Source organism: Vulpes vulpes, chromosome 9 (genome assembly GCF_048418805.1).
Source record: "Vulpes vulpes isolate BD-2025 chromosome 9, VulVul3, whole genome shotgun sequence".
Lineage (NCBI taxonomy): Eukaryota > Metazoa > Chordata > Mammalia > Carnivora > Canidae > Vulpes > Vulpes vulpes.
In genome coordinates, this window is record NC_132788.1 from 102,470,775 (window position 1) to 102,487,190 (window position 16,416).

At 48.1% G+C, this 16,416-nt stretch overlaps 1 protein-coding gene across 4 annotated transcripts in view; it reads left to right on the plus strand.

Annotated features, from left to right (window-relative positions):
* The first annotated feature begins 835 nt into the window (after positions 1-835).
* The window catches only part of INSR (insulin receptor), a 118,566-nt gene continuing 102,985 nt past the window's right edge, over positions 836-16,416 (plus strand). For all 4 annotated transcript variants that reach the window (XM_072721481.1, XM_072721482.1, XM_072721483.1 and 1 more), the window contains exon 1: positions 836-1,577. In XM_072721481.1, the coding sequence (XP_072577582.1) occupies positions 851-1,577 (727 nt within the window). In that variant the 5' untranslated portion in view covers positions 836-850. The remainder of the gene's footprint in view (positions 1,578-16,416) is intronic.

A 16,416-nucleotide genomic window follows, 5' to 3' on the forward strand; every position in this document is an offset into this window, starting at 1 on the left:
GTGTTTGTGCAGGGGAGAGTAGACGCCCTGCGAAGCCCTTGCCACACCCAGGTGACACGGAACGAGGCTGTGACTCTGTGCCTGGGAGGAGGGCAGGTTGGGAAGGAGAGTCCTTGAGGGAGGAGAATTGACAAAACAAATTCAACTCCCCTTGCCCCATTTTGACACGGGCAGCTTTATCCTCATAAAATCATCTCCTTTTTTTAAAAAAAATTTTATTTATTCATGAGAGATGGAGAGAGGCGGAGAAGCAGGCTCCCCGTGGGGAGCCCGATGTGGAACTTGATGCCAGGACCCCGGGATCATGACCTGAGTCAGAGGTGGACACTCAACCACTGAGCCACCCAGGCACCCCTCTCTTTGCTTTCTTAATAGTGTGTGTGTTTAAAGATTTTATTTATTTATTTAAAAGATTTTATTTACTTATTCATGAGAGACACAGACAGAGGCAGAGACACAGGCAGAGGGAGAAGCAGGCTCCCTGCGGGGAGCCCGACGTGGGACTTGATCCCAGGACCCCGGGATCATGACCTCAGCCTCACTGAGCCCCCCAGGGCCCATAAAATCATCTCCTGAAGTTCTCCAAAGTTGACTGGCCGGGGTCGGCTCCCCTGCCCCTTCTACACCTGCTGTGTCACTCAATCCCACGTAGTCCTAGTGTCTCCACCACGTCATATTCGACGGGGTGGCTCTAAGGCCGCTAACGGTACCGCCAAAGGACTTACGTGCTTTGCCTTCTGCAAGGGGTGACTTAGGGACAGACCCTCTAGAGAAAGCCACGCATCGGGGCTCGCTATGATGTTTGTGGGGCCCCGGTGTGGAATGGGAACATGGGGCCCCTTGCTCAAAAATGATTAAGGATTTCAAGATAGATGGAAGAGCCCCGAGCCCCAGGCAGGGCCCTTCTGAGTGGGTCTCGCGACTCAGGTTGCACACCTGCGAAGCTGGCCCTGCCACTACTTCTTCTAACCCATCCGTGGCATGTTTGCTCACCTGTCTTGCTTTCTGCTTGTTTTTCCTTCCAGTGTGTCCTGGCATGGATATCCGGAACAACCTAACGAGGCTGCATGAGCTGGCCAACTGCTCGGTCATTGAAGGACATTTGCAGATACTGTTAATGTTCAAAACGAGGCCCGAGGATTTCCGAGACCTCAGTTTCCCCAAACTCATCATGATCACTGATTACTTGCTGCTCTTCCGGGTCTATGGGCTGGAGAGCCTGAAGGACCTGTTCCCCAACCTCACGGTCATCCGGGGCTCGCGCCTCTTCTTCAACTACGCGCTGGTCATCTTCGAGATGGTCCACCTGAAGGAGCTTGGCCTCTACAGCTTGATGAACATCACCCGGGGCTCCGTCCGCATCGAGAAGAACAATGAGCTCTGCTACCTGGCCACCATCGACTGGTCCCGCATCCTGGATTCTGTGGAGGATAATTATATTGTGCTGAACAAAGACGACAACGAGGAGTGTGGGGACATCTGTCCAGGCACTGCCAAGGGCAAGACCAACTGCCCTGCCACTGTCATCAATGGGCAGTTTGTCGAGCGGTGTTGGACACACAGCCACTGCCAGAAAGGTATGCGGGGGGTGCAGGGCTCTGAGTCGCCTCTCATGCCTTGTTGGTTAGAGAGAAGCTGGAGGCCTTCGTGGGGCCAGGGAGTGGCACCCTTTTTCTGCGGGGGGGTGGAGGGGCCTCTGATATAAAGCACTTTTGACTTTGCAGGCTGCGTGGTCTCCCATTACGACTCCTCAGCGCCGCCCTTGTGGCAGGAAAGTGGTCTGCGTGGCACATAGACACGTGGGCATGGCTACATTTCAATAAAACTTTATTTACAAGCCAAGCTGGGGGCCAGGTTTTGCCAACTCCTGGGCCGGGCAGTGGAATGTTCCTCTGGCTTGAGAAGGCGGGTAGAGGTGGATGCGTGCGGACTTCGTTGTGGGGGGGAAAGAAAAAGTTTATTTCTTCTCTGATTATGGAAGTAAGATCGCTCAGGGTAGATGTCTGGGAAAAGAAGTGGGTCAAGGAAGGAAGCACAGCCACGGTCCTTACTCTACCATTAGTGGGGCTACTTCCTTCTAGTGGGTCTCTCGTGTCTTTATTTATTTACTTACCTCTCCCCGTCTTTGGACAGTGAGGTGATTTCCAGTTCTTCTCAAGAGAAGGATGAACATTTTGGGATCAGAGCTTTATCGAGCAGTTGTTTCTTTAGGCCTTGCTTCTCCAGAAGTGAAATTTCTGGGCCAGAGGCTCTGGATGCCAGTTGCCAAATGACTTTGCGGAAATGTCGTGTTGACGGGCGCTCCTCCTAGCATTGGCCGACAGGGAACACCTTGGCCGGCTCTGAGTGTTGTTTGAAACCTCTTTCATAATTTATTGGAGGGAGGGGCCGAGGTGTTGTCATTGTTTGTATTTGCATTTCTTTGATTGCTATTGGGGTTGAGCCTTTTAAAACATGTTTATCATTTGGGTTTTCTCTTCCTGTTCATATGCTTTGTCCAGTTATCTTTTAGTAGGTTAGTGGTTTTCGAAATCCTAGTCAATGCGTGGTTTTCATAGATGAAAGCCATTGACCCTCTGCCAATTGTATTTTCAGACATTTTTGTTCAGTGGTGAAAACGCTCTGGATGTCAGTTGCCAGAGAAGCTTCAAATGTTTATGGAGTCCGGAGCTGGATCTCTGCGTGCCTCTCGTGTTACTTTATGTTTAGAAAGTCCTTTTCCATCTGTAAAATGAATGTTTTTTTTTTCTTTTTTCCAAATTTCCTATTTTAATTTTAATTATCATTAAGAAAAAATTCATCTGGGATTTTGGGATCTATGTGCATGATTCAGAAGGATGCCCCTTTCCCACAAAATAACTTGCTGGGGTCTCACTGCTGTTTATTGCAGAAATTTATTGCTTTGTCTTTGATTTGGGGTCTCTTTCTGGATGTCCATAAATATGTTCCCTGCACCAAGGCTGCTCCTCTTCTAATCACTGTACTTTTATAATGTTTTCATAACCAGGGAGACATGTTCCAAACACACACCCGTTACTTTTTTATTGTTTTGACTCTTTCATACATCATGAAATTCCCTGGGCAGAGTTAGTGAACATGAGATCGAGGTGGCAGAAAGTGAGTGGGGGGGGGGGGGGGGGCTTAACGGTTGTATCACTAAAGATACAAGGGAAGGGACAAAGGAGGGTCTTTTCCCCTGAGCCCAAAGCTATTGGGAAGCCACACAAGGTGAGTCCTGAGTACAATCCACAGAATTGTCAGTGAGAAGCCATCTGAGCCTTGGGGAGGAGCCCCTCTGAGGCCCAGGTGTTGGGCTGTGGGGTAACAGAAGGTGAGAGTGAAAGCCACACCTCTTCTGAAAGGTTGGGCGGGGAAGGGAAAGAGAGCCTCGTTGTTTGAGGATGGAGGAGGGGACGATGGTTATTATATTGTGGAGCAATCTTGGAGACGTTGGCAGGTCAGGGACAGAGAGAGTCGAAATCACAAAGTTGGGGCAAAGTCTCAGCAGAAGTCGAGTGACTACTTGTGGGTTTGGAATTTTGTAGAACAGGCAAGCTTCTGCCGCGTGGGTGGGCAGCAGGTACGGGTGGATGAACTGGGAGCCATGGATTTGGGGGAGGGGGTTGGCATTCACGATGGTGAGGGGAGAAGGGGATGTTCAGGATCTATGTCACAGGGGCACACGGCTGCAAGGGGAGCACTGTTATCGTCATGTTAGAGACCAGAGGGGTTCCTTAACTTCCCTAAGGCCACACAGCTAATAAAAGACAGCTGGGGTTCGGGCCAGGGCCGAGACACAAAAAAGGCAAGGGTTGGGGGAGGGGGAAGGTTGTCCCCTCGGTTTAGAAATGGCTGAGCCACTTGTAGTTGGGGCACCAGGGAAATAGGGAACATGCTTTTATTATTCCAATGCTGAGGTCTCCAAATTTAGGTCTCTTGTTTGAAATGCTCCGGGCTCTTGTGTCTTGAGATATAATTTAAGACATTCCTCTGTGGATTTATTTCTGTACACATTTTCGTCAAAATATCCAGAATGGTATTATCTGCAGAAATGTCCCTGATGTGAGCAGTTTTGTTTTTTGTTTTTTTTTGTTTTTTGTTTTTTTTTTCTTTTCCTAATCTCTTGCTTTTGAGAATAGCCTTGTTTTTTTCTGCACTGGGGGTTTTGTCATGGGGGAGGGTGTGGCTCTGCACATATTGCTGTGACCACCTGCTGAGGTACGTGGCTCCTGGCATCTGGCCTTGCTGTCAGCTGCTCCGGGTGCGTGATCAGAGCTGAGGACCCCTCGGCGAAGCATCGTCCTCTCCTAGTAACAGATGTTGAAATGATTGTTCTTGGAACCCGTGCCCCTGGCCTTTTCTTTTTCCCCTTAATTCCTTTTATTGCGGTAAAATGCACATAATATAAAATTCACCATTTTAAGTTTTCTTCTTCTTCTTTTTTAAAGATTTGCGATTTTTATTTCTTATGATTTTTTTTTTTTAAAGTAAGCTCTCTACCCAATGCGGGCCTCAAACTCACAAACCCGAGATCAATTGTCACGCGCATGCACTATCATCTCAGCCAGCCGGGTGTGGGCCCATCCTAAATATTTTTAGGTGCACAATTTAGTGGCATTAAATATACTCACACTGTCGTGCAACCATCCCCACCATCCATCTCCAGACGTTCTCATCTCCCCACACGGAGACTCTGTCCCCATGAAACACTGACTTTCCACTCCCTCCCCTCCCCTGGCTCCCACCGTCTACTTCCTGTCTGTATGGATGGGGCTCCTCTCGGGACTCAAAGAAGTGGAATCCTATAGTGCCTGGACTCCTGCCATTGGCTTATTTCACTGAGTATGTCTTCCAGGTTCATCCGCGTTGTGTGTGTGCCTTGAACTTCATTTTTCAGGCTCAGTGATCTTCCATTGTGTGGTTGGACCACATTTATTTATCATCATCCATGGATGGGCACTTGGGTTGCTTCCACATTTTAGCTACTGTGAGTAAGGTTGCTGCAAACATGGGTGTGTGTCTCTGGCTTTTTATTATTTATTTATTTTGATAGTTATTTATTCATGAGAGACACACAGAGAGAGGCAGAGACACAGGCAGAGGGAGAAGCAGGCTCCCTTCGAAGAGCCCGATGTGGGACTTGATCCCAGGACCCTGAGATCACGACCTGAGCCGAAGGCAGATGATTAACCACTGAACCACCCAGGTGCCCCCATCTCTGGCTTTTTAAATGCTTATGCTTCCTTGCTGCCCTGGCTTTTGAAGGCTTATCTAATGTCTGGTGAGACTCGAACACAAAACAGACCAAAATGAGCCTTTTGAGGATGCTCCCCCCTCTCAGGCGACAGCCCCATGGCCAGTGAAAAACTATCCATCAACTCGTTTAGTTCTCTAGATCCCCCTCAAATGCTTCCCGGAACGTCGAGAGCCGTTGTCTTTTTCTTGCATGATTGTCAGGCTCTGGAGGCTTTTAGGGTCGGGGCCAGTGCTTGGGATGACGGTGTCGGATTGTTCTCTGGACCCGGTTTATGCATTCTCCACAGTGTCCCTTCTTCATCCTGTTCTCAATGATGCTTTAAGCAGAGAAAGCAAAGCAAGGCTAAAGGAAGGCCAAGGTAATGAAAGGGAAAAAAAATCATCGTGATGTGGGGTTTGAAGTGCTTCTTCTCCATCACCCTGCCCGTGGGTTTGGGACGCAGATTCCAGGGGAGGCCAAGTGCGACAGGCCTTGGATGGGCAGGGTGGAGATGCAGGACTCGACCCCAGCAGCCTGGGACCACCACCTGAGCCGAAGGCGGATGCCTAACCACCTGCGCCGCCCAGGCTCCCCTGGTGGCTAATATTGCCCTGGACTATGTGACAAGGCACACTTGCCGGGAGGGTTCTAGGCGAGGGCTCTCTGTGGGTGGGAGCATGGGTCGAAGCCCCAAATTTGCCTTTGGGCCTTAGAATATCTCCCTTCCCCCAAATCACTGTGTCATTAAGACCCCGAAGGTTGGCCTCACCGACCCTTTTCCAGAACTGCCTGGAGACCTGTTTTGCTCCTCACTGGTCATGAGCCAGGTCAAGCCTCTGTCTCCTGATCCAAAAGATGGGGACAATTACGGGACCTGCTTGTCAGAGTTGTGGTTTGGGAGTAGGTGAGGTGGTACAGGGGGTGCATTGAACCCAGCACCTGGCACTCTGCGAGTGTTCTAGAAGCTTCCTGGGGGGCTCCATGGGTCCTCTACCCTTCTGAGCAGACCAGCCTCTGGGTGAATACTTGCCAGGGGTTGGCTCCAGTTCTGACTTGGGGCTTAGGGCAAGCAGAGGAGAGCGCCCTGTACGACCTGCCCACAAGGGGTGTTGGACCAACAGCCCAAGGGGAAGACCCCTCTGCCCACCTGGTGTCTTCACATGCTCCAGACCTCCAGCTCTGGGCTGTTGGGGGCATCAGAAGCCACAGAGCTTGCTTGACCAGCTGCCCTAGCCAAACCTACTGGCATTTTTTTTTCTGGGAGGCCACCCCAGCTGCTTGCTGCCAGTCAGAGGAGTGGGTGAGGCCGGGGCATGCAGGGTGCCAGGAAACTGGCCACGATGCCACATATGACATGGGCGGGAGTGGAGGAGCAGGCGGTGGAGGGAGGCAGGTCTCTCCTCCCCGGGTTTGATACATCTTTGTTTCAGGTTCTCTGAACACTGGGGTGTCCTATTTAGATTAAATATAGAATATTTAATTCTGCCTTTGACTTTTTTTTAAAAAATTATTTATTTATTCATGAGAGACACAGAGAGAGAGGCAGAGACACAGGCAGAGGGAGAAGCAGGTTCCCTGCGGGGAGCCCAATGTAGGACTCGATCCCAGGACCCCGGGATCACGCCCTGAGCCAAAGGGAGATGCTCAACCACTGAACCACACAGGTGCCCTTGCCTTTGACATTTTAATAATCAGAATCTTCTTGGTCACAAACGACTTATTTTGTGGCAGGCACTGCTCTAAGTGCTTTGCTTGTAACACTGCGTTGAGTCCTCCTCTAATTGCTTCTCACAGACGAGGTCACGGAGGCCCCCAGAGGATAAGCCACTTGCCCCCGATCTTGTGGCTAGTGAACAGTCCAGATGGGATTCCAACTGGAAACCCAGGTGTTCAAGCTCAGAGTTTGAGCTCTTCACCATGAGGCTCTCTGGCACCCAAGGTGGAGATTTGGGGAAGTACAGAAGACAAAGGAATAGAGGGGAGGGGGAAATCCCCTATAATTTTTGCTGCCAACATTCTGGCTGCTCCTCCCTCCCTCCCTCCCTCCTTCCTTCCTTCCCTCCCTCCCTCCCTCCCTCTTTCCTTCCCTTCCTCCCTCTTTCCTTCCTTCCTTCCTTCCCTCCCTCTTCCTTCCTTCCTTCCTTCCTTCCTTCCTTCCTTCCTTCCTTCCTTCCTTCCCTCCCTCTTCCTTCCTTCCTTCCTTCCTTCCTTCCTTCCTTCCTTCCTTCCTTCTTTCCTTCCTTCCTTCAAAATTTATTTGTGAGAGACCCAGGGAGAGGGAGAAGCAGGCTCCCTGCAGGGTCCAAGGACCCTGGGGTTAGGCCCTGAGCCTAAGGCATATGCTCAACCACTGAGCCACCCAGGTGCCCCTGGCTGCCTTTTCTTATAGCTCTTTTCATCCTGCCTTAAGTTAGCTGCCTCCTCCCTCAGGCTAAGATTTCTTGAAGACAGCGAGGTGGCTCTCCTTGTTGTGTCCCAGCACCCGTCATATAGATAAGCAATGGTATCTTTGACCGCTCAGTCCCAGCTGATATTTATTGAGCACCTGCGAAGTGGTAGGCGTTCCACTAGCGCTGCCTCATGGAATCCTCACCACAGCCAGCCTGCGAGAGGATGGGATTCCCATTTTACAGAAGGGGACACTGAGGCTAGAGCAGTAAGTAAGAGACTTACTCCTGGAGACTTTGCTGGGGAATGGTTTGACCTCAGCCTTGTCTGGTGTCCTTGCCTGGAGGTCAGCAAACTGATCCGTGGGCCACATCTGAGCCATCAGTGATTTATGTGTGGCCCATGAGCTAAGAACGCTTTTTATATTTTACAAAGTTGTGTGTGGGTGTATGTGTGTGTGGAAATCTAAAGGATAATATTTTACGAAGGGTGAAAAATGCTGTGAAATTCACATTTCAGTGTCCCAAAATACAGGTTCATTGGAACATGGCCAGGCTCCCTCGTATATTCATTTACATAATGCCTGTGGCTACTTTAGTGCCGTGAATAGTTGCAACGGAGACTGTATGGCTCTTTACAGAAAAAATTGTGCCCACCTTTGTTCTTGGCTACATACCTTATAAAGATGGGGGTAGAGGCTGTTGTCGTTGGAAATTGGGAGCATCCTTGCATCCGGCCAACACGGTATTCCTGCCCCTTGCTGGCACTGAGGGGAGGAGACTGTGAGGCATGGGGTGCCGTCCTCACCTTACTTTACATCAGGAGTTCTTGTTTTGGTTGGGGAGTCAAAAGGCAGGAGTGAGTTACCCACTCAAAGCAGCCCCACTGGCAGGAGACGTCACAAGGCAGGCAGGCCACCCAGCCCCCTTTCCTGTTCCCCTCCAAGTGAGTCATTGGATTGGTGGTTCTAGACACGTCTGGAGCCAGAACACCTGGAAATCACGATGTTCTCTAGATAATATCGTTGCAGAATATTGATAAATTAAATTCCTTTGTGGCTGTGTCACTGTAGTCTCTGCAGAAAACAGGAAAGTCTAACTTGTGCACATGGGTATTGAATAATAATAATAATAATGATGATGATGATGATGATAAAATATGGTGGATTGTGTAGCATAATGGGCTATTTGAATTTTTCATCCATATTCCTTTTTGTTTTGTCGACAGTCTTTTAAAAAATCTAGGAGAGGATTAAAAGCACCGAACTGGAAAAAAAAAAAAAAATCCAGGGTCATTGTAATTTCCTTATCATGGAGATGACTGGAATTTTTAAAATGAACTTTTGGCTTTGGGGATGACTGGATTTTATATAGCAGGAAGGAGCAAGTGCTCCCGGTCCTCCCCGGGGTTGATGACAAGTCGCCACTGGCATTTGTGGAAGGTTGGAGTGGTTTGGTTCCACTGGCAAATGATGCTTAGAAAGAGGGTAAGAAGGAAGGGTGTTGGGCACCTGGGTGGCTTCGTGTGGTTGAGCGTCTGCTTTTGGCTCAGGTCGTGGTCCTGGGGTCCTGGGATTGAGTCCCATATTGGGCTCCCCATAGGGAGCCTGCTTCTCCCTCTGTGTCTCTCATGAATAAATAAATAAAATCTTAAAAAAAAAAAAAAAAAGGAGGAAGGGTGTTCCAGATGGGTTGGATGGCAATGACAAAAAACATAGATGCCTTTTGTGGGCAAGATTAAGGAGGCTGCCTCATCCCATGCTCTGGATGCCAGATGTTTTCCTGTGGCTCAAGGGAGAGGTCTTGAAGGTTACGTTGGGGCTGTGTTCAGGATGGCCTGTTTCACTGATAGTGAGTAAACAGCTGTGCCAAACCAGGCATGTTGCTGGGACCTCAGAGTCCTTGCTGAGTTGGGGAAGAAGTCAAGGATGTCACTATAAAGTTATAAGCTAGGTAGGCAGAAAGTGTTTTGGGAGGCTGGAGCATGCACTGAAGGAAGGTAGACCAGTTGACCGCATTGAAATCTTTAGTAGTGAAGATTCAGATGAAGTTTGAACGAGTGCCTGGCTTCCTGGAGGGGGCTTAGGGGAGTCCAATGAACTATTTTTTCGAATAGAGAAGTAAATTGGCCCAATCTTTTTTTTTTTTTTTTGATTTTATCTATTTATTCATGAGAAACACACACAGAGAGAGGCAGAGACACAGGCAGAGAGAGAGAGAGGGAGAACCAGGCTCCATGCAGGGAGCCCGACGTGGGACTCGATCCCGGGTCTCCAGGATCAGGCCCTGGGCTGAAGGCCGTGCGAAACCGCTGAGCCACCTGGGCTGCCCTGGCCCAATCTTTTGGAAGAAGGTGTGTAGAGTTAAATACATAATTATGGAAAGGTGGCCGTCTGGTAACTTGGTAACTGGTCTGACAAGTTTTTCTTTTATTCCCTCCTCCTTGACGAAATTCATTGACCAGTTATTTCCCACCGTGTCACCAGACCCTTTGTCAGGATTAAAATCTGTTCTTTGTGACTGAACACCTGAAATGTCCCCAGGGAGTTCCCGGGGACCTCAGGTCATATGGGGCTCAGAAGCCAGCACCATGCAGTTGTCCTTCTTCTATCCACACATCTGTCCCTGATAGAACATTCCCTTTCCCAGTGAAGAGTTTCAAAATTGTATCCCCTCTCTCCTCTTCTGCCCCCCATTCTTCCTCTCTCTCTTCTCTCTCAGGCTTGGAGGGTGTCTGTGCTAACTCAGGCTCAGAGATAAATACTGTTAAATAGGATACAAAAAAAATTACTTTCCTCTGGGGCCCCATTGTTTGTCATGTGTGGGGCCATATGAGTGGCAGCCATTGGGCTAATTTCCTTCAGTTCTGGGTTTGGGAAGTGACCCAAGATCTCCCGAGCCAGCCTTAAGCCCCAGACACAGGACAGAGAGGCATGGGATGAAGCGTGGATCAAATGGCGCTGGGGGGGCATCTGGTAGATAAAAGCCCACAGTCGTCAAGTGCCTGGAGGGTTTGGGGTAGAGGGTCCTTTGAGCTTTTTATTAGAGAAGTTTCTTTGCTTCTTCTTCTTCCTTTTTTTTTTTTGTCTCATCAGGTTGGGTCTTGGGTCTTGAATGACCTCCCCAGGCTTGCTGGCTGCTGTCTAGAGAGGGAGGCTCCTTGATGAGCTTTTTCTAGAGTGTTTCCAAGTTCTTGCCTATAAGAAACTGTTCTGCTTGGAAGATGTGATAAGGACCAGGTTTCAAGTACTCACACCAAGTCACACTGGCACAGAGTGTGCACAGCCCCAGTGTTGCTTCTTGACCACCTGCAACGCTTGTCCCTGGGCAAATGGATTCCTGCCATAGCTACCTTATTAGTGGTGTGGAGGTTAAAGGTTTTCACCTTTGCAAAAAAACTGCTGGCTCTCACAGCAGGAGATATGGAAAAGCAAGACAGGCTTGATCCGAAGCATTCAAGATTTCTCTTCTTTAAAGAACAATTTTTTTTTATTATGGTAAAATGCACGTAAGATTTACAGTTAGTGACATTTGGTACATTCGCGGTGCTGTGTGACCATCACCGCTTTATACTTTTCATCATTGGACAAAGGAGCTGTGTTTGTTAACAGTCTGTTTTTCAATCTGTTAGAAAGAATTACTAAACGATCCGTCAGTTCCACTTCTAGATGTATCTCCCCATCCCTTCCCCAGCCCCCACTAATCTGCTTTCTATCCTTGTGGGCTCACCTATTCTGGATGTTTCAGTATGAATGGGATCATGTGCTATGTGGCTTTTTAATGTCTTCTTCTTCTTTTCTTTTTTTTTTTTTTTAAAGATTTTATTTATTTATTCATGAGAGACAGAGAGAGAGGCAGAGACATAGGCAGAGGGAGAAGCAGGCTCCCCGTGGGGAACCCGATATGGGACTCGATCCCTGGACTGGGGTCATGCCCTGAGCCAAAAGCAGATGCTCAACCCCTGTGCCACCCCGGTGTCCCTATGTCTTACTTCTTTCACTAGGAGTAAGCTAGTGGTTTTGTGGTTCACCCACGTTGTAGCATATATCAGGACCCCATTCCTTTTCTTGCTGAATAATATTCCATTGCCTGGATATACCAGTCTTGTGTCTCCATCTACCAACAGATGAACATTTGAGGTGTTTCCACCTTTTGGCTCTTGTGAGTGGTTTTGCTACAAACATTCATTTCTGTACAAGCTTTTGTTTGAATACTTATTTTCAATTCTCCTGGGGGGTATATATCTAGGAGTGGAATCACTGGGTCATTTAGTAATTCTGTCTAACAGATTAAATCAAGATTTATTTATTTCTTTTTTAAAAAATATTTTATTTATTTATTCATGAGAGACAGAGAGAGAGAGGCAGAGACACAGGCAGAGGGAGAAGCAGGAAGCCTGATGTGGGTCTTGATCCCAGGACTCCAGGATCACATCCTGGGCCAAAGGCAGGCACTAAACCACTGAGCTACCCAGGGATTCCCATCCCCCTTTTTAAAAATAATTATCAAAGAAGACACAGATTCAGAAAACCACATAAAGTGAATGTATGGCCTAATGGCTGCTCCTTCCCTTTGGGCAAGGCTGTGGATCTTTGATAATTCGTATATATTTTTAAAGTCTGAAAATTATTTTCTGTAGTAAAATGGTATTCATTGGTCTCTCTGTTTTTAATGTATAATAAACAAGGGACAGACTGAACTTAGTGATGAAACTTTGTGTTCTTTATGAAGGCAACTTTCACTAAGAAAATTATTTTTATAAGTGAGCGAGGTATGAAGGTTATTTGCAAAGGACTTTTACAAGGGCAAGGGGAAAAAAAGCCCCAAGAAGTTGATCTTAGGGCTCGTGGTTCTATGGAAGACAGAGTGGATAAGACCTTGAAACACATGCCAGAGGGAAGACAACAGATAAATCTGAGAAAGGAGAGATGTTCCAAATGGGGATGAATTGGGTTTTTAAAAGATTTTATTTATTCATGAGAGACACAGAGAGAGGCAGAAACATAGGCAGAGGGAGAAGCAGGTTCCCTGCAGGGAGCCCAATGTGGGACTCCATCCTGGGACCCCAGGATCATGACCTGAGCTGAAGGGAGACATAACTGCTGAGCCACCTGGGTGTTCCCCAAATGGGGATGAATTTGATGAAGAAAAAAAGTTGAATTGTCTTAAAGATGCCCAGGTGGGGGCACCTGGGTGGCTCAGTCAGTTTAGTGTCTGGCTCTTGATTTTGGCTCCGGTCATGATCTCAGGGTTGTGGGATGGAGCCTGCTTAAGACTCTCTCTCCCGGGGTGCTTGGGTGGCTCAGTGGGTTAAGCGTCTGCCTTTGGCTCAGGTTGTGATCTCAGGGTCCTGGGATCGAGCTCTGCATTGGGCTCCCTGCTCAGCGGGGAGTCTACTTGTCCCTCTGTCCCCCACCCTTGCTGCTAATGTGCTCTCTTTCTTTCTCAAATAAAGAAATGAAATCTTAAAAAAAAACCCAAAAAACATCCAACTCTTGGTTTTTGCTCAGGTCGTGATCTCAGGGTTCTGGGATGGAGCCGCACGTCAGGCTCCATGCTCCACACGGAGCCTGCTTAAGATTCTTTCTCCCTCTCCCTCTCCCGTTCATGTTCTCTCTCTCTCAAATAAATAAATCTTTCAAAAAAAATTCTCTTTCTTTCTCTGTCCCCCCCGTGCTCCTGCCTGCACTCTCTCTCTCCTTCTCTAAAAAAAAAAAAAAAAAAAAAAAAAAAAAAAAAAGCCCATGTGGTTTAGAGGAGGGTATAATTCTTCACAGATTTTTTTTTAATTTTTCCACAGTTTTGAAAGGATGCCTTTGAAAGACAGCCACAAGTCCAGTGCACTGCTTGACTTGATTTGGGGACTTCTGGCCATGGGGAGTTTACAAGTCTCTCACGTTGAGGGCGGCAAATAGCAACATGGGCATCTGCAGGATGAGAAATAGTTGCTGGGGACACGAGAGAGGGAAGGGCACAGTGGCACACTGGCCGGCCTTGAGGTCTTGGGAGGAGGGAGGCAGGGAGCTAAGGTGGACCCAGATCATAAAAGTTACAAATTCTGAATCGCAGGGGCACCTGGGTGGCTCAGTGGTTGAGCGCCTGCCTTTGGCTCAGGTCATGATCCTGGGGTCCTGGGATCGAGTCCCGTGTCCAGCTCCCCACAGGGAACCTGCTTCTCCCTCTGCCTACGTCTCTGCCTCTCTCCGTGTCTCTCATGAATAAACAAAATCTTTTAAAAAAATTCTGAATTACAGAAGCCAGAGAATGACAATGACCCTGCCTTGACCCACAGTGTGAATATTGCCTGCACAGAGACAAGACACGTTGCTGTTTTTCCCGACTTAGCGAAGGAGAGCTCGAGAAGGCTTTAGCCAGCCAGGCATGCTCAGTGGGGATCAGCTCTTAGGGATCTGTTCTTGCTGAATGCGTAAGTGCACGACGGCATGGCAGGCTGTTTTATTTTAGAGGACAGAGTATTTCTAGAAGGCTTTCCTAGGTTTGGGGGTAACCCCGCTTGCCTCACACTGTTCTCCTCTGAATGTCTTATAATTGCTGCTTCCCCTGGATGGGTGGGTGGGCTTCAGCAGGGGTAAGGCTGCTGAGGGTCCCACCTCTGGTGGCAGTGGAGAACCAACGTAGTGAATTCCAGAGCTGGGCTCTCCCTAAGGTAGCCCTGCTGGTCACATGGCGCAAAGCTTAACTGAATTAAAATGAGTTGAAATGAAACATGTATTCCTCGGTTACACTCACCATGTTCAGCCACTGCAGATGTAGAGCATTTCCATCATTCCAGAATGTTCTGTTGGCCAGCGTTGTTCTAGAGCATTCCCATCATTCCAGGATGTTCTGTTGGGCAGCGTTGTTCTAGAGCATTCTCATTCCAGAACGTTCTGTTGGGCAGTGTCACTCTAACTTCCATCATTCCAGAACGTTCTGTTGGGCAGCGTTGGTCTAGAGCACTTCCATCATTCTAGAGCTTTTCATTCTGTGGTTAGATATACCTCTCAGGTCAGATAGACCTGGATTTGAATTCTATCTCTGTGTGTGACCTTGGACAAGTCGACTGGCTTTTCCCAGTCCCTGTTTCCCCTTCTGAAAGGAGGGAATGGCAAAGGACCCAACTCTCATCATTTTTTCCCCCACAACTTATAGCTGATATCCCCTCTTTTGATAAAAATAAAAATCTTATTCCTCTGCTCTTTTTTTGGTTTTGATTTTTTTCCCCACTCTTAACTGTGAAATAAAACATTGAATTGTTTTTCAACCTTTGTGCCTCCTTGAGAGCCTGTAGAAGAGAGGAAGGAGAGACTTGGGAAGGTTGCACACATAACAAAGGGGCTATTCTAGGTATATATGGATGAGAAGAGGAACAAGGAAGGGGTAGGTGTATGGAGGGCATGAGAATGTCATCAAGGATGGGGGATACGTCAGCTCCTTCCTGGCTTCTCTTTTCTCCCAGGGGAACAGGGAACAGTGCTTTTCAGTGTAAGCAGAATAGAGCGGGTGTAGCAAAGAGGAAGTAGCCTCCAGATGGGGAAGGCACCGAGGGAGGGGACGCCAGTTTGATTTTGTTTTTCTGGCTCAGCATTGAGCATCTCCGTCAACTTCTAGTCGCTGGGGATGGGAATCTAGTCAGACCAACTAAAACTATGGTGCAGGGCAGGTGGTTTATTGGGAGGACATAGGGCCTTCTCTTAGAACGTGTATCAGCTAGCTTTTGCTGTGTAACAGATCGCCCTGAAACATAATGGCTTTACACAGCTGTCATTTCTTTTGCTCACGATTCTGGGGGTGAGTGGGGCAGGTTTTCTGGGCTGGACCCATCAGCTGACCACAGACACAGGCTCGGGTGGCTCTGTCCTGAGTCTGGGACCAGCTGGTGGCATGGGTGGTGGCTGGATGATCTAGCATGGCCTCAGTCACATGGCCGGCGGTTGGTGCTGGGCTGTCAACTGGTTTTCCTCCCTGTGGCCACTCATCCTGCAGTAGGCTGGCTTCTACTCGGATCACATGATGGTCTGGAGGTTCCAAAAGTAGCAAGAGATTAATCCCTAGAGCACAAGTGTTTTCCAAGTCTGTGTTTGCTTCATGTGTGCTAATTTCCTACTGGTCAAAGCAAGTCACATGGGTGGGGCAAGCTAGAGGCAGGAAGGAGCATAGACTCCATCCCCTGGTTGGATGGGAGGAATGTGTAGTGGTTTTTGCCATCTACCACAGAACCCCAGGGCGGGAAATGCCGTGGCACTCTTGAGACGTTTTAGCCAGGATGTAGAGCTTGATCAAACACCCAAGACTGTGTGTGGTGTAACTGAGAACCTAAAATGATTTTCCTGAGCAGTTATTTAATTTCCTGAATTCCAATGATGGAATAATCGGTTCCTTTCCCAAAATTACTCTTGATGTTTTCTTTATCATTTATTAAATTCAACCAAACACCAGTGGCCTGCCTCTGGGATACCAGTTCTGTTTCATTCATCTGTGTCTATTCTTTTTTTTTTTTTTTTTTATTCATGAGAGACACACACAGAGAGAGGGAGAGATACAGGCAGAAGGAGAAGCAGGTTCCATGCAGGGAGCCTGATGTGGGACTCGATCCCAGGACTCCGGGATCATGCCCTGAGCCAAAGGCAGACGCTCAACCACTGAGCCACCCAGGCGTCCCTCTTTTTTTTTTTAATTAAAAAAATTATTTTTTCATCTGTGTCTATTCTTACTCCAGTATCATACTGATATAATTTACCGTAGATTTAGAACCTGTTTTATTAGTGGTAGATCTAGCATTTCCTATTGGAC